Raw genomic sequence first — 18,467 nt, 5'->3', positions numbered from 1 at the left:
TTTTTCCACGATGTTTTTATTTTCATGAGTTTTCTGAGTGCTGTTGTTATTGAACTACGTTGATTCTGCATATGAGTTAATGCCTAAATTATTCAAGTTAAAAATTGCGCTACAATCAAATTAACAGAAGGCGATATATGGCATCAGTCGTGAATGGTACAGTCCGTCGTATCTGAGTTGGTCGCTGTAGCTTACTCTGCTGCGGTTTCCTGTGAAGGAAGGGTTCAGGGTTGATGCCGGAGAGAACCATGGCGGCCACTGAGATAGCGCGACAAGCGGTAAGAGCTCTGTTTTATTACTACGATGTGTTTTCGGTTTACATTACTACACTGACGAATTTCTACTAGTTATTTTGGAAGGTGTGACATATAGTATAACCAAATAGCCTTCGGTATTCATTTATTCGTGAACGTGAAAACGTTATCAACAAACCAATAAATTATACAGGATTTAAAACAGCAAGTGTTGTTTGTGAAAACGATTAGAATATATAAGCATATTTTTTGTGTGTGCATATCTTAAATTAGACTTCTATCTCCACGCAGCTGTTTTGGGGGAAATGGCTTGATGTTGAGGGCCAACAATAACGGACGAACATCACGGTTTGAAGTGACTACGATTGATGAATTAACATAAACAACGATTTTTAAAAAATCGTCGCATTCTCGAGTGTCGTTGTGTTGTAAAATCCATAATTCGAGCGCGTCTAATACCGTTATGTTTAATTGCATTAGCATCCTTATGTTTGCTGGGCGTTGTCTATTATGAAGTATTTCGTACATTCATGTCAGAAACTGACATACAAAACCATTTCATTTCATTTTGTAGCAGCTTATGTTCCTTTCATTCTGACGTCTCTAATGAGAGTAACGTACATAGGCACATGAGGCAGCAGGCTCGAGACCGAGTTCAAAAGCTGTTAGTTCTAATAAACGTTTAAATCAGTCTTTACTATTCAAACCAGGGGTTTGAACCAGTATTTTCTGGTTACAGAGCAGCCAGTGGGGTGTTGCAGTCATGATGACCCCCCTTTGGACTCCTTACAGTTGTCTGGTTTTGGAATGTTGCACATGTGGGTCAGATTGTGACTGTTTGTTCAGTCAATAAGATGCTCTCACAGTCTGGCTGCTCTCAGTTGCCTGTTTTGTATTTAATGAAATGTGCATTTTGTTGCTAATGTTAATGATTCCACAGTAATCCTCATAACAGAACTGATCATCTGCTTTGATTGGTTCTCACTAAAAAGGATGTGCTTTTGATTGCCTTTCATTGCAGTTTAACTTAATGAAATGTTTCCATTTGGATAATGGATCTTTATTACATTAGACCTGTGCTGACTGAATGCTCACCCTTCGTTTTTGTTATTGTAGCAGAAATCAAATGATTTTGCACGTTCGTTCTGCTCATCCCATAGGTCACACATATGCAAACACCCACACACTAAAGGATATGCTGTAAAATGTGGGCAGACAGCCTTTCCTGCCAGAGTTTCTGCAGACCAGGTGGCAGACCTGTGTGAACAATGGTAGAGGAAATGCTGAAGAGTGAAGACTAATAATATGGCCAAGATTTGAAATTTGTGTTACGTTATTTACAACCGCTTTGTTTCACAGATACCTGTATTACTTGATAACGGCAACATTTGTCTGCGACTGCAAATGGTTTACGTGTGTGTTTGCCTGAATGTGGTTTCAACAGTTGAGATCAGACAGGAAAGAGGAAGTGCACAGAGCTGAACCTTCAAGAGCTATACTATAGTATTACACTTTATGTCAAAGGTCTAAATAGGTTCTGTGTTTGAAATGAGGTGCATGTTGTGTACCTTTACATACTAAATTTAAAATAGTTTTGTTTTTGCGTTCTCCTGAATCTAGGTGCTTACAAAGTCTCTTTCCATTGCTGACAGCGAGGAACCCTGCAAAGGATCTGCATTGTTGAAAGTGGTCTTTCTTGTTTCATTTATGGTTTGCTTTTATTTGATCTTGTATTAGGGAGAGGGTGCACGTGCCGTCCCACTCTCTGGTCATGTTGGCTTCGACAGCATGCCGGACCAGCTGGTCAACAAGTCCGTCAACCATGGCTTCTGCTTCAATATCCTCTGTGTGGGTGAGTGTGTTTCTGTGTTATGTCGGAGCTCCCTTTTTCCTTGGGGCAAAACTAACCATTTGCTTCAGTGTATGTCACACCCCTTTGTGAACGCATACTGATTCTGTCCTGTGACCCACTTACTAAATACTGGTGCACTGATGGAGAGCAGTTGCAGGAACTCAAGATTTTATTTATATCCTGATTTCATGTGCTGATTGGAGATTAGAAATCTTAACTAACCATCCCTCTAAAACAGTTAACAAAAATAGGGGAAATAACCTTTAAATAATGGATTTATGCATGTTATGTGTTATGGAGGTATACTTTTACTGACCCAGTCAGTAGCAAACCGTGAAGAAGGCATTTGATTCTGTCCCCTCAGTAAGAGGCCATATGCAAATTAACCAAGTGAAGTTCTAGCTAAATCCTTGTGCTTCTGCTACTATGAAGTCTTCATGCTTTTGTTATTCACTTCGCATTTTTAAAATATTTATACAGAGGCATTGTTTCAGATTCTTTGTTAACTTAGCATGCCCTAAAGTTCAGGGCATCAGCCAGGGCTTTTATCCCATTTCTGCTAAAGCTCTAAGGATGCGACCACAGAACTCACTAGAAAGTTCTCACTCCATACCTTTTAATAGCCACTGCTCATCAGCATTTGATCTGATTGGGAAATCGCTGCTTTATTTTTAGGCATCAGGCAAGGCTTTTTAACCATTCCTGTAGTGAAAGCTTTACAGGGTCCTGTGGGAATGGGATCTGCAGGCTGAGTTTATGAAGAAATGGCAAATGTGAGCCATCCATATAATTAACATTCTGGTGGTGTTGCATGATGTCCATTTCTACTCTGCTTGTGGTTGTCAGGAGAGCAAGAATAGCCAGGATTGCTGCATGGCTTTTAGACTTTTACACAGAAGTGTCTGGATCAGCTAAATAGTGCACTTCTGTATTAAAGCTGATGTGTGTCATTTTGATGTTAAAAATTAATTATCCTCCTATTCCAGTTTAATATGCAGACAGAGACAACTATTACATAGCAAACTCTGTTTAAGTTAATGAAGAGCCTGGTGGAAGCTTATTGTTGTGTGTTTGTTACAGGGGAGACGGGTTTGGGAAAGTCCACCCTCATGGACACCCTTTTCAACACCAAATTTGAGGGTGAACCTACACAGCACAATCAGCCTGGAGTGCAGCTCAAGTCCAACACTTATGAGCTGCAGGAGAGCAACGTTCGCCTCAAGCTCACTATGGTCAACACTGTAGGCTTTGGAGATCAGATCAACAAAGAGGATAGGTGAGATCTGCTTGTGACCAACAAATACGTTTAAGTGAAACGATTCTTTAGTTGTTTTAACCAGAGACAAAATCAGGTCAATGGGCCTGTTTACATCACATACACAATCTTACATTAGATACACAATCTTACATGCATGAAGTGAATTCTGGTCACTTCATGCTCTTTTACTAAGCTATTTTACGGATAGCTTTTCGATTTGTTAAAACTGTTCCATGTTTTGCCACTTAAATGTGTATCTGCAAAATATGAATCCGATCTGCAATTCCCACGCTATGTGCTAATTTAACAAAGTTCACCTCAACGAAAGCAACATAGACCGCAATAGGAAAATGGAATCAGTTTCTGGTTTTGAGAACACTAGGTGAACATAAAACCATATCTATATTTGTGATCGTAGAAACGACAAACAAGTGCTACTCTATACTGCTCAAAGCTCGCGTTTGAATAGTCAGTAGCAGATTATTAAAATATGAAAACATACTTGCAGCACTGTCTGTGAGTCAGAAGCGCCAGAATGTAGCCTACTTGCAAAGATGGAATTGCCCCACTTTTTAGAATCAGCTAAGTGCACAGCCGGCCTTGTACTCTCCCAGGTTCTGGAAACAGTCCTCCGAAAAATGCACAGCACACAGTCAAATATTTTGATTGTACTGTTCTGGAACAGTGTTGTAAATAAAGCTTAACCACTGTTTTCTAATTGTGTTCTCTTTTGGAAGGCCAAACAAAGTTGTTTGGCTTTCGCAGCGAAAAACACAGCGTCTTCACGACATGGCGGCGCCAGCGACAACAATAATACAGCGAGAATAAAAGTTGCGCCGCCTTTCTTTGCGTATACAGTTGCGTACCACATACTGACGTAGAATTGTGGGCGCGTGTTTGAATAATTTAATCGGTATAAGTTGATCTTATAGGCTACATGCACAAACAGCTACATATCACACTAAAGATAAAGGAAAACAAGAAATCGCATTAACAAAGATGATTGTGTGATAAGCGCCTGCGAGGCCAAACTTTCAGTTTTGTGTGCGGCAGTTTGCGCGTCCACTTGCTGAAGAGATGCTCAACTCATCTGCGGCGATGCGTGTTGCAGTAGCCGTGTCATATCTGGCTATAACATGTCATATAGCCTATAACATGCTCTTACACGTTTATTTTTTACCAATTTGGGAGGAGTAAAATTTACATATATCGTTTCAACAGTCATTTACACTTGTCCAGTTTCGTCTGGAATGTGTCTCAAACCACTTCCTGAAGTGGTTTGTGACCGGATTTAAAGGGCATTTACATCTGGTCTTTTCACGATAGAATTGCTTATCCGATCAGAGAAAATGCAGGAGGTGACTTGGTGTAAACAGGTCCTTTGATTCCGAAAGTTAGTTATGACTTAATAAGCTTCTACTGGTACATTTCTCATTCGTTTAAATGTGGAATCCATTTATTCTTACTATGTTTAAATTTGTTGTTGATATTATCAGTTGAAATTTTGGACCCTTTTTCATAAAATGCAACAATACCCCATGAAAAAATTAGAGAACAAGAACATGTATGCATATTTTTGGACTAGGGGTTTCAAAGCTCTCTGATTAATGAAATGAAAAAAAAACTTTTGGCCAAAATTAGTTTCATAATTAGATAAACCTTAGATGATATATCATCTTTATTTGTAATTATTCAAAGAACATCAGCTATATTCCATCTAAAGTTGTGAATTTAGCTTATGGGCAAAACTAGAATATCGCATAAAACATTTGCGAATAAAGCACCGTTTACATCTAGTTAGAACAAAATTGTCACTTCCTGATAAACTGGTGCCATAAATCACTAAGAAAAATATTAGTTGCTGCAGTAGGAGAAGCCACTGTGGGTCTTTTTGGTATATAATATATTACATTTGCATATAAAAAGCCACAATATCAACTTTGACAACAGTGTAAAATTATTTCCTGAAAAGTAGCGGTTTTGGGCATATGAGGTTTCTGACAGACAGCGGAGCAGGGTTTTGGGGGGAGCCAAAAATGTATTTAGCCTATGTCACAATATGAGGTAAATCCGGCCCTTGGCTTTCCAACTATAGATGCCTCAACCAGTTCCTTTCACCCACAACATTTTATTTTACAGTTCTGTAATAAGCCTGAAACTTTTACTACATTATTACATACATACTTCACTCATCTTTAAATGTTAAGTGTTAACTTTTGTGTTTTTGTTATGGTTGTAAGTTCCTTTTAAATATTTCCACCTCTTTCATTGTTCAACTTGCAGTTACAAGTCTATTGTGGAGTTCATCGATGCTCAGTTTGAAGCGTACCTTCAAGAGGAACTGAAGATTAAACGCACTCTACACAGTTATCACGATACACGGATCCACGCCTGTCTGTATTTCATCGCTCCCACTGGACACTCGCTAAAGTCCCTTGACCTGGTTACTATGAAGAAGCTAGACAGTAAGGTTGGTGATGCATTTTATTTTTAACAAATGTTTGATCGCACTCGGGACTGAGCAATATGATTCTATGGTCAATGTTAGAAAAATCTTAGCTGGTACAGTATTTAAAGGAGTTGCTCCCTTTAAAAACAAAATTACCCCATGATTTACTCATCCTCAAGCCATCCTAGGTGTATATGACTTTCTTCTTGAAAGAGCCAGGACTTTTATTCATATAATTCTGATTGTATTCTTCTGAAAGAAGAAATTCATATACACTTAGGATAGCTGAGGGTGACTAAATCATGGGGTAATTTTCATTTTAAAGTGAACTACTCCTTTAATGCTGTGGACTATTAAAAAATATATTACTAAATCACTACGTAATATATAAAAGATATTCTATAATATTCTAAAGAAATCAATATTATATATTTTGACTAATAGTAATAATAATGTTTACAAAATTAGGGATTACAAAAAAAAAACACTTACATTTCAAACTTAACTCATTAAATGAAACTAATGTCTGCTATAAATAATGCATTCTTTACTGTTTCACTATACAGAGCAGTTTGGTTTAAGATGTGGGTTATTAAGCATTCAGCTGATGGCTATGCCATGTTTAATGTCATGGGAGCTGTGTAGATGGAGTCAGTGAAGGTCAGCTGTGTAATACTGCATTCTCTTTCATCTCTCTCTGTGCTGCACAGACTCCCTGAACAATGATGCCGTCTTAGATCTGAAGCTGAAACTAAATGTAGCCTCACATGCTTGAGAAGAGATTCCTGTGTACTCATACTGTGTCTACACCTTTATTTGAAGTGTCTGTGTTAACCTCACAATTCACCAGTAGTAAATTACAGGAAACAGACAAAGCGTTAAGCTAGTGGCCAGGCTACTGAGAATAGTACTAAGATGGTAGTGTGGGTGGCAGGAGTGTAAAAATTGAGTGAGTGGGATCAGAGGTGTGTGTGTGTGTGTGTGTGTGAGTGAGTGAGTCACGAGTGAAGAGTGTGTCTGATCAATATATCGATCAAATGAATTAATCTAATTGTAAACGTATCGCAGAATTTTTTAAGGTTTTGGCAAATATCATATTGCTGGCTGTGAGAATCGATATCAGATTGTATCGTTATTCGTGATAAAGCATCAGATTTACACCCCTAGTTTGAAGGCATATTGCGATGTGGCCAGGCTGAGGTTATGTAAGCTTTCACAGGCTTCTATAGAGTTCATTTTAATTGCATTAGCTTCTCCTTATTAAAAATGTAAAAAGAGGATAATCTATTTGTGTCATTTCATGTGTCTGCACTGCAGCAGCATCTGCATATAGAGAATAAAGTAAATTCAGCCTTTTTCTGTTATATGTCTGCTATTTATTCAGTTTGTTTAGGCATAAAAGACATGAGAGAATCTCAGTGTCTATATTTATCTGGACTCAGCCAGATGTTCTGAGGTTGCTTTGAGTTGCTTGCATCCAGATTTAGTAATAACTTACTGCCTGTGTAGTTGAAAGTTGGCTTTCTGAAGGGGAAATATTTACTCACCATAGCCGTGTGCGGTTTTATATGTCAGCATGCACAGAAATCATCTCGCTGTGTCTGTGTCTGGTTGATGTCATCATCTTAATTAGTATTATTATTATAAATTGATTTAATTTCTGATAACTGTTAATTTCCAAATGCTTACAAATAATATTTTTCCTCTTATATACAGGTGAATATCATCCCTATCATTGCCAAATCAGATGCCATCTCAAAGAGTGAACTGGCAAAGTTCAAAATCAAGATTACGAGTGAGCTGGTTAGCAATGGTGTCCAGATCTACCAGTTTCCCACCGACGATGAGACTGTGGCAGAGATCAACTCAACCATGAATGTAAGGAGCTTGATGCTGAACATCATTCATATTCGTATTAATTTCTGTTGTTACATGCACTAAACAAGATGTGCTTTTAAAGTGTTGTGTAATAAGTTATAAATATTACTTATTCTAAGAAACAGACCCATAACTCCTAAGTATTAAACTATGGCGTGTAACTCATTCCACATTGTGTGTGTTTCTGATATGAGTGATGCCTAAAATCTAGTTACTAAGTGCTATATAAGAGAACAAAATATATTTATCTACAGTATGTTGGTATTATGTAATTAATTAATAAACAAGATTAAGAATGATGTGTTCCTCTTCCACTTAAAATTATATTACATAGAGTCAGTCACAAATGTACTATGTCCTTTTTTGCTCGGAGACAACACAGCCATATTTTATACTTCAGCACTCGCCCAGTTTGCTTTTCACATCACAGTTCAGCAGTTTAAGTGAGAAAGAGTCCATATGGTGGCCAGCTTTCTTGCTTGTGTTTGCTCACAGGAAAAGACACCACAAAAGGAGAGGCATTCTTCATCAATGTACTATCCCAACAACATAGAGCATAGTAACGTGACATCCAATGAATAAATGTCACTTTCACCACACAGCCTGTGCCCGTGAGGTTACTGTGAGGGTCTTCCAGTGCTGGTTAACCATTGGAAATACAGATAGCTGTCATCAGGACAAATCCCATTCGGTTATAGTGGGATGTGCCCTCATATCTTTCTCAATGGTTGTAAAGGCTGTTCTTGTCTTGTAAATATCATCTTAACAAGGTGATTTCTTTACGAGGTCTTCACTACTGTGAGACGTAGTGCTTCAGTAGAAATGAGGATACTATATTGTAGAAATTGGGGATACTAGCCTATATTGTTCCTCATTGTGTTCATAGTATCTTAGACCAAGACCGATTGACAGACGAGTGCATTGTTACATTACTGTTCAGAAATTTGGGTTTGATAAGATTTGTAAGTGTTCTGACTTTAACTCTCATCAATGCTGCATTTATATGATCAAAAATACAGTAAAACCCGTAATATTGTGAAATTATTACAGATTAAAATAACTTTTATATTTAAAAATGAAAATTGTTCCTGTCACAGCTGAATTTTCAGCATTATTACTCCTGTCTTCAGTGTCACATGATCCTTCAGAGATTATGCTGATTTGATGCTTAAGAATAATTTATTGTAAATGTTGAGTAAAATAGTTGTGCTACTTTGATTGTATTTGTCAAAGAATCCTGAAAAGAACAGCATTTATTTGAAATAGTAAAGACATTTATAATGTTACAAAACTTCTGTCACTTTTGATCAATTTAGCTAATCCTTGCTTAAAAAAAGTATTTAATTTCTTTAAAAAAAAAAGATTGTCCCCAAACTTTTGAAAGGTTGGTATGCGTAGGATTGTAAGTGTTTATATAAGCTTACATGCACTAATATAGATTTAAATGCTGTGTCATCTTGTCTGTTACAGTAAACATTTTAAATAGACTGCAGTATTTCTGCTGAATTATTTGTTTATGGGATTTTTTTTTGTGCTCGGCAGGGTCATTTGCCTTTTGCAGTAGTGGGAAGCACTGAGGAAGTGAAGATTGGGAACAAGATGGTGCGAGCACGCCAGTACCCCTGGGGAACCGTCCAGGGTAAGTTCTGGTCACGTCTTCCAGAGGAAATGACACTGAGCTCTTCCCTCTGTTTGGCCATGGCCTCTTTGTTCAGGACATCCAAACCCATCCCGTCCCTCCCTTTCTGCAGCGTTGTGTGTGGACACTCCCTCTCTTTCTCTCTTGCATTTTTTTTTAACAGATAGGCAGAATATTAATGTGTTAGGGCTGTCAAAAAGAGAAAACTGAGCTGTAATTTCCTTGTGACTAACCACTGTAGAGCCTCCGACAAATGACATCAGTACAGTGCAGATTGGTTGATGGTACTAAAATAACACTCACAATCAAGTCAAGTCAAGAATATTTGTATAGCGCTTTTCACAATACAGATTGTATCAAAGCAGCTTCACAGTATTAAATTAAAATAATAATAAAACGTCCATGTTTGGTAATGCTAATCAATAGTATTGTTCATTGATGAATTAAATTGAATATCCCCAACTGAGCAAGCCAAAGGCAACAGTGGCAAGGAAACGAAAAACTCCCAATCCCAAAACCCAGAAACCCAGAAACGCACTCACAATCCCAAAACCCTTCATTGATGACTATCCTGAGCAGTGATGTGAAAGGCAGTTGGGAAGAAATGTCCATTTCAGCTTTTCAAGAGTCCTTTGAAAAATAGTGCACTGATTAGACATCTGCTACACACTACAATTTACAATTTTCTGCTACCCAAGTCTGCATTTATTTCCGGTAATAAAAAAAACAGGAAAAAATGGTAATATTGTGAAATATTACAATTTAAAACAAGAGTTTTCTATTTTATTCCTGTGATGTCAAAGCTAAAAAATTTTTTGCAGCACTCCAGTTTTCAGGGTCACGTGATCCTTCATTATAATATGATTTGATGCTCAAGAAACATTTCTTATTATCAATGTTGATGAATGTTACACAAGTACATATAGAAATTGCAATGCCCTTTTGCCTTTTAATGAAAAAATAAGGATCTACAGTACAATTATGTTTTTTAGTCATGTTTAATAAGCTTTGCAAGTCCAGCTCACTTCATTCACAATTTGTCCTGTCAGTATGTATTAATGTGTGTTGTATGCATGCAGTGATTTGATGCGTAACATTAGAGCAGCAGTGCTGTGATTGTCCTCAGGCTGTCTGTGACATCACCCTGAATCTCTCTCTCTCTCTCTCTCTCTCTCTCTCTGTTGGCACATGAGGCTGCAGGGCAGCACACGTGGTCTTACTTAATTTAGCTTGCTGCAAGGCTGAACTCTGTGTGTGTGTGTGTGTGTTTTCATGCACCGCTGCTGCATGTCATTCGTTTACTCAAGATTTTTGGCCACACAGTTTACTTGAGTTGAAAAAATTACTTGTATTAAAACCATGCAGAAAGGGATGCATTTCTATGAAAAAGTAGTGAGCGAGCGGGTAAAAAAAGGAAAAAGACTTCAGTTGAAAGAAGAGCCCAAGCCATTACTAGAGAATAAATTATCAAAGATACTTGGGGATGAGCTCTTTTAACCAGCCAGTAAGCATCCACCTAGCAACCACTCTGAACACCTTAGCAATCGCATAACAATAGCCTGGCAACCACACAGAACACCCTTGTGTCACATAGTTTTGCACAGACAAGCCGCACTCATTATTTCTTCAGCAAATGTAAAAAATATATGTGTTGTTAATACAGGTACAATAACAGCTGCAGTGTCAATAATACTTGATGCTAGTATTGCTGGTCAAAGTTATACTAACTGACTGTTAATTGAGGTCATGTCTGTTCTTCTGAAAGGCTGCCTTGTTTCAGTGATATAAAATGAAAGAATGTCATCAAAGGTCACATTCATGTATTTCAGGAAATTTTACCCTTTTTTAAGTTCTGTAACTGGTCAGTTTCTTTGGAGCATTATTTTTTTGATGACCTTAGTTGTTTTTACAGTCTTGCAGTGACAAGATATTTTGTTAAATGAAAATATTCAGTGAAGTCTCAGGGTTATAAATTTCCGGAATACACCTGTAAGCATGCTTATAGTAGTTTTACACGTACCACTGTTACTTGGTACAGTATGTCATCTACACATCTGCAGCTTTTCCATAAACTACCCAGATCTTTAACTTTTAGACTAACTCCACCCTTAAAGGGAATGTAGTAATTAATGTGTGTGGCATGTCCTGGAGGAAGTAATTTCCTTCTCTTTTCATGCCCCAATAAGACTTTGGATTAGTGCTCATTTCCCATTGAATATCATGTTTTCCAGTGGAGAATGAGAATCACTGTGATTTTGTGAAGCTGCGAGAGATGCTGATCAGGGTCAACATGGAGGACCTGCGAGAGCAGACTCACACTCGCCACTATGAGCTATACCGCCGCTGCAAGCTGGAGGAGATGGGATTCAAAGACACCGACCCCGACAGCAAACCCTTCAGGTGAAGAGGGTTACGATCACACCAACAATCTGGAGAAAGTTCTCCGTCACAACTTATCGCATAAAGATTTATAGTCTGCATTTACAGGTGTAAATGAATGGTTAAATATCTTTTGCATCTGGTTTGTTGTCTTCAGCCTCCAGGAAACATACGAGGCCAAGAGGAATGAGTTCATGGGGGAGCTGCAGAAGAAAGAGGAAGAGATGAGGCAGATGTTTGTCCAGAGAGTCAAAGAGAAGGAAGCAGAGCTGAAAGAGGCAGAAAAAGAGGTTTGTTTGTTTGCATGTGTAGTCTGTAATTTTGTAGAAATGTTGTTATAAAGGTCTCAAAAGTGTTACCGAAAGCTGACGATACATGGTATGTAGATGTATATATCTGGGATGATTTATATTATAAAATATTTAAAAAGTGTTTAGTCCTATAAATTGGAATATTTACAGTAGATGTAAAGCTTTGTTTGTTCAGTAACCGCTCTCATACTGACTCTTTGGTGTTCACATCACAGCTTCATGAAAAGTTTGACCGTCTCAAGAAGCTTCACCAGGATGAGAAGAAGAAACTAGAGGACAAGAAGAAGTCTCTCGATGATGAGCTGAACGGCTTCAAGCAGAAGAAGACGGCCGCTGAGCTGCTGCAGTCACAGGCCCAGCAGGCAGGGAGCTCCGCCACACTCAAGAAGGATAAAGAGAGGAAAAAGTAAGTATTGACCTCCACGTGGTTCCTAACCCTCACAACCTTCCCTCCCGAGACCCCAGATGATCACGATGCAGGAGATTGTGTGTGCATTTCACTGACCGCCTGGTAAGATTGCAGGGAATGTTAAATTTAGATCATTACCATAACTATGGAATTCAAATGGGTGGTTTTGACAGTATGTCTGAAAAATGAAAGGTCTAGTTTGAACATATACACTACTGTTCAAAAGTTTTAGGTCAGTAAGATTTTTTTTTTCTTTTAAATAAATAAATACTTTTAGCAAAGATGCGTTAAATTTATCAAAATGACAGTAAAGGCATTTATAACGTTACAATAGATTTCTATTTGAAATAAATGCTGTTCTATTGATTGTTTGATCTTTTGTTCTAATCATCAAAAAATCCTGATTTTATTTTTTTTTAAATATCAGTTTCCACTAAAATATTAAGCAGCACCGTAAATCAGCATTTTAGAATGATTTCTGAAGGATCATGAGACACTGAAGACTGAAGAGTAATCATGCTTTACCTTCACAGGAATAAATTACATTATAAAATATATTAAATTAAAAAAGTTATTTTAATTTGTAATAACATTTCAGAATAATACTGTTTTTACTGTACTTTTGATTAAATTAAAGCAGTCTTTGTGAACATAAGAGACTTCTTTAAAAAAAAAAAATGTAACGACCGATTTAAATCTTACCGACCCCAAACTTTTGAACTGTAGTGAAGCTACTCGTATTATTGTGCAATTACATCCAGTGCATTTGTAGTATTCTTCAGTTGTATTTCCATCATAGAAACTAGAGCATACTTTAATTGTGACCTCTTAACATCACAGAGTCTGATGTGTGGGATAAGTCTTGTATTAATAGAACATGTTAGACAATTCTATATACAGTGCTATGCATAAGTTTAGACACCCATGCTAAAGTTGCCTAAAAAGAGGAATAAAAAATCATCTTTTGGAAATTTATCTTAATGCCTTAATTTAAAAAATGAGGAAAACTCCAACCTTTAAGGACACCAATTTTCTTTGTGAATGAATAATGTATCGTAAAAAAATAAATGTTCTTCCTTAAAATACAGGGTGCATAAGTTTGGACACCCCTATGTTAAATTCCCATAGAGGCCGACAGATTTTTATTTTTAAAGGCCAGTTATTTCATGGATCCAGGATACTCTGCATCCTGATAAAGTTCCCTTGGCCTTTGGAATTAAAATAGCCCCACATCATCACATAACCTTCACCACACCTAGAGATTGGCATGGGGTACTTTCCATAAGATCATATCTCAATGCAAATTAAACCAGCTTTTAAGCTAACTGAAATAAAACCATGCCAATCTCTAGGTGTGGTGAAGGGTGTGTGATGATGTGGGGATATTTTAATTCCAAAGGCCAAGGGAACTTTATCAGGATGCAGAGTATCCTGGATCCATGAAATAACTGGCCTCTAAAAATAAAAATCTGCCTGCCTCTATGGGAATTTACCATAGGGGTGTCCAAACTTATGCACCCTGTATTTTAAGGAAGAACATTTATTTTTTTAAGATACATTATTCATTCACAAAGAAAATTAGTGTCCTTAAAGGTTGGAGTTTTCCTCATTTTTTAAATTAAGGCATTAAGATAAATTTCCAAAAGATGATTTTTTATTCCTCTTTTTAGGCAACTTTAGCATGGGTGTCTAAACTTATGCATAGCACTGTAGTTATATGTAATTACGACTATAATTTTCATGGTTTGTAAAATGATTAAATGATTAACATTTATTAAAAGTACAATATATTTTATTCCCCTTTAATTAAAGGGTCATGCACATTCAATCTGAAAAACGTACTAGTAGTTAGAGCTCAAATAAAGTGCTTCAATAATGCTGGTAATCAACCATGGTTGTGTATTCAAGCTGATTTGCTGCATTCACCTGAATACTATATGGGAAGAAGACACTTGCAGTGACAAGGTTTACCTTTTTGTTGTTTTTTTTCCCCCAAATCAATTTCTCCTGTATTTTGAACTGTTTTCCCCCTTAAGCTTCTTGTATGTCCTCATGAGGCAGCAGACCACTGCTTTAAAAACACTTGCTACATTTCACAGCAATGAGATACTAAGGAAGCAGTTTTGCAATACATAAAGTGCAAGAAAATGAAGTGAAATAGACATGTGAAGGCCAAGTATGGTAACCCATCCAAGTTAGTACACACACATTAGGAGCAGTGAGTAGTGAACACACACACATCTGGAGCAGTGGGCAGCCATTTTGCTGTGCCGCCCATGGAGCGATTGGGGGTTAGGTGCCTTGCTCAATATCCTGCCGGTATTGAGAATCGAACCTGCAAATCCAAATCCGAAACTTGAGATTGAACAGTTTCTTACCACTTTCTTTTCCATTATCCAGTGGGTGATATTTATTCCTACATTTAGAAAATAGCCAGAGAAAATGTTAGAGTTTTCCTCAGTGCTCATGCGGGGCAGGGCATGTACAATATTCATTTTGATGTTGCTTGTAAGGTGTCTTGTCTAGTTTGTACACGTGTCATGTACGTCTCATCCATGCTGTTTTCCAGTTAACTCCTCACCTGCTCCCAGTCCTGCATGAGTCACCTTATGCTGGTAAGGCTTTTATAGTATCTCTTAAGACAAACCCTCGTTCGCACGAGGGGACTAAATTACAAAAACATGTCATGATGATGGTCAGTTACTCTGATCCTGTAATTGCGGTGTTAAAGCACTGCAATAGTAATTAAATTTCATATTCATGCTTAAAAGTCTTAAACACTGGCAATGTGAAGAATGTCTATGGTAGCAGCAGGGGATATTATGTCACCAGCGTCAGGCAAGAGTTTATTGCTCTCCCTGTGTGATGTGCAGCCATCTGCCATCTGAATCCATAACAATCTGCTGTTGTTTGCACTCCACACTGCTCTCCCACAAACTCACACAAAAGAGCCTTTAATGGCTCGGCTCCTACAGCTGGGTCACACTAGTCCTACACTTGGCCTAAAGCTTGAGCTATCCCTTGCCACATACCTATTAGTAATAGTTACGTAAAACATGCTAATGTTGGGATATCCAATGTCTGTAAATAACACAGCAGAAGAGACAACGTAATTAGTTTTATCCAGCACAAAGAGAGAACCATTCTAAGCCTTACCACATACACCCCCTGCAACTGCTTTCAAGTGTTTTAACAGATGCACGACTAACATTTTGGATCTTTTATTTTAGTTTTTTTGTGTGAATACAAGTGTGTAACCGGTAGGGAACAATAATCTTCCTTCTCTCTCGTTTCCAGTTCAGGATTCCTGTAGAAAGTGCTCCCCCTGCCCGCTGTGAATGAGCTCTCCCCCCTCAGTGTTCCTGAGCCATGCTGTTCCCGTTCCCTCCCCCCTCTCTCCCGCCCCACATCCCCCAGTTTCACGCATAACATAGCTGAGGAGGGATATTAACTGTGAATGGAATCCTTCTTTCTTTCTTTTTTACATTTTTTAAATTCCATTTGTTCTTTGTTTTACTTGCTGTGTTATGATGTCATAATGAAATTGCTTTGTTTTGCATGATTAGTGTATGATCAACTTTAACATGAGTGGCTACTGTTGCAGTAGTGAGCACACAGGTTAAAATGAGACAAATTGGATTTTACTGTTAGTACCATACTTTTCATTGGTACTATAATATGAAGATAAATGAGCTGCTTTCAGTTCAGTCATTGAGCTTTAAAGCATTTTTGCAGATTTCGAATAGAATTTAGGAATACGAGTAGTAATGAAGTAGTGTTTTGTCTCATTTTAGCTCATGCATGTTATGCAGGTGCTGTCTGGTCATCTGCAGCCATATCTCAATGTTGTTTTTTTTTTTTATAAACCTGTCATTCCTATGCTTGTATTAGTTTAGAAAAACTTCATATTGGCACATTTCATCCAAATGTAAGCACCTTTTTATAGGTCTTTATTTTTGTGATATTTTATTTTTCACAAAATAAAAATAAAAATTCACTTACTAATCATTAAATATCAATTGCAAGGGGACCAATAAAGCTTCTTTCATAAAGCTTAAAACTGTGGAAAATCATTGTGTATGGTTATCAAACAGTTAATTTAGCATTATTCATGCAAGTGTTACTAACTGTATGTTCTGGGGGTGAAATGGACAGTGTTTGATTTGCTTACTATGTAATGGAAAATCCTGATTCCTCAATTTATAGGGTTGCGCCATATAAAATTTTTGACGAATGAAAACGAGGCTGTGAGGAATAGAAGACGCGATCTGATTGTTCAGCTGACATAACGTTTTTCTGAAAAAACCTTCAGTAGACAACTCTTGTGCGTTTATCCCTCACAGCCTCGTTTTCATCTGCATTAAATTCAATATGGCAGTTTAGAGAAGAGCTGGACTTTCACCTTTAAAGCAATTTACTATATCTTTATGCTTAACTGAGCATGTATAATAATAATAAGACCCGCTTAGTCCTACATCTGAATGTACTCCACAAAGTTTGTGGCCTGTATTCTCAAATGAAGAGCTGCCTGCCACAAGTCAATGTTAACTGAACTTTATTATAAGATCCTTATGAGCAAAAAGTGGGGAAATGTAGTCATTTGAATCCATTTATATCTGTCTCACTGCAGAAAATGATGGTTTTATTTTCAGTCTCTTAAGCAAGTTGTAAATGATGTTTTCAAAGCTACGATTAAAGATGCCAGACTGTTCAGCAAAATCAAAGTGAATCAAACCTTGTTTTGTTATGGATGGTATTCAACAGGTGGCATTGATGTGATTGGTATTTAGCACTTTATTAACTCTCTTGCTCCCTCCAGTCTCCCTGCTCACTGCCATGTGTGTATTTACTTTCCTTTGCAGTAATCCCTGGCTCTGCACTGAGTAGTATGGCTTTGATAAGGGACCAGGCCCAGACTCTTTGGTTAACCGGTACCCCGAGGCAGTGTGGACCCGGCCTTCTGTGTTTCTTATAGATCACCTCTTTGTGTTTTCATTGTGTGCTCTTTCTGCAGCTTTTGCTAACATTATATTTATTGTTACCAATACCTTTATTGTTACCAATACCTTTGCTGAAGGCTGTGTTTATTTGCGGTGTATGTGTTGTGCTACTAATATGCTTAAGATTTTTGCCTCTTCAGAGATGGGAGGGAAAATGTAATCATTATAACCACTGTCCCAGTTAAGACATTTTATTCTTTAAAAAGTTTTAGATTGGGTTACTCTTGACCACAAATGCATCACTTGAAGAATGCAAGCTAAGAAAGCAATGTTGCATTGAACGAATCCATGCATGTTTAAAAGCAACCTGTGAAGAGGATGCACAATGCATTTGAAGCAGGGCAGAAGGACGGTGTGTTCCTATCCGCCCACATTCCGAATGCTTCATGCTTTTGGCTGGCAAAAGAAAAATCTGAGTGCCCATTTCCAATTGACTGATGTAAACTTGTCTTCCCACTGGCACTGATGCCCAGTTCAATGCCCTCCTGATACTTTCTCTAATCTGCGTTTGTGTCTCCTCTCCTCCTCTAGCTTCTTTTAACTCTGTCTTGGCCACCCGTTGGAAGAGGGGATTGCAGCTTCCACGAGAACTAAGCGTCCACTCTTCTTCCTGTCTTTTTTCACTCCGTCAGCCTTGTTTGAATGTTTTATTTAAAAAAGTTTTTTTTTTTCATTTTTAAACTTTCATGCTGTGTGCCCTATTGAACATGGCCTTATGTGGGCTTAACATGGTATTTTTTTCAACAAATATTAGCACTGTTTTCTAATCAGGGCATGCCAAGCAGTCCCTCATTAGTATTTTTACAGACATCATTTGCTGGCGACACCAGAGCCAAAGCTCTGATAGAAAGGCTGTTAACTAATGCAGTGCTGTTGAGTTTCAGTTTAGCATTTCACGTCTATGATATTGCCTTGTTCAATTAAACTGTTTAGTTTCTTTTATGGATATGTGTTCGTGAATAAACCTGCATGTACTCATCAACCTTAACGCAGTGCTAACTGTGAGGAGCAAATGGATACTAACTTATTTGCAAACAC

General features: G+C 37.7%; 1 protein-coding gene across 6 annotated transcripts; it reads left to right on the top strand.

Annotated features, from left to right (window-relative positions):
- The first annotated feature begins 7 nt into the window (after nucleotides 1-7).
- septin6 (septin 6) lies at nucleotides 8-18,169 on the top strand. Of its 6 annotated transcripts, none has more exons than XM_079631136.1 (11): nucleotides 8-278; nucleotides 1,992-2,106; nucleotides 3,187-3,382; nucleotides 5,648-5,834; nucleotides 7,530-7,691; nucleotides 9,234-9,330; nucleotides 11,562-11,730; nucleotides 11,867-11,999; nucleotides 12,236-12,426; nucleotides 14,999-15,044; nucleotides 15,727-16,752. In XM_079631136.1, the coding sequence occupies exons 1-10, from the start codon at nucleotides 234-236 to the stop codon at nucleotides 15,000-15,002; spliced, it is 1,299 nt and encodes a 432-aa protein (XP_079487262.1). In that variant the 5' UTR covers nucleotides 8-233; the 3' UTR covers nucleotides 15,003-15,044; nucleotides 15,727-16,752. The 6 variants fall into 6 exon arrangements, 3 of the variants coding, with proteins under 3 accessions (XP_079487262.1, XP_079487261.1, XP_079487260.1); XR_013799801.1 differs by lacking the exon at nucleotides 14,999-15,044 and adding an exon at nucleotides 14,338-14,394 and having other exon boundaries at nucleotides 129-278; XR_013799802.1 differs by having other exon boundaries at nucleotides 129-278; nucleotides 14,338-15,044; nucleotides 15,727-16,423.
- Nucleotides 18,170-18,467: the final 298 nt, after the last annotated feature.

Source organism: Phoxinus phoxinus (assembly GCF_949152265.1).
Source record: "Phoxinus phoxinus genome assembly, chromosome: 12".
Classification (NCBI taxonomy): Eukaryota; Metazoa; Chordata; class Actinopteri; order Cypriniformes; family Leuciscidae; genus Phoxinus; species Phoxinus phoxinus.
This window is presented reverse-complemented; position numbering and strand designations above follow the sequence as displayed.

Bases quoted from the DNA above. Each gene is read 5' to 3' on its own strand.
- septin6 (XM_079631134.1), top strand. From the start codon at position 234: ATGCCGGAGAGAACCATGGCGGCCACTGAGATAGCGCGACAAGCG. The intron at 11,731-11,866 runs GTGAAGAGGGTT...TGTTGTCTTCAG, and splicing joins CCCGACAGCAAACCCTTCAG to CCTCCAGGAAACATACGAGG. The intron at 12,000-12,235 runs GTTTGTTTGTTT...TTCACATCACAG, and splicing joins TGAAAGAGGCAGAAAAAGAG to CTTCATGAAAAGTTTGACCG.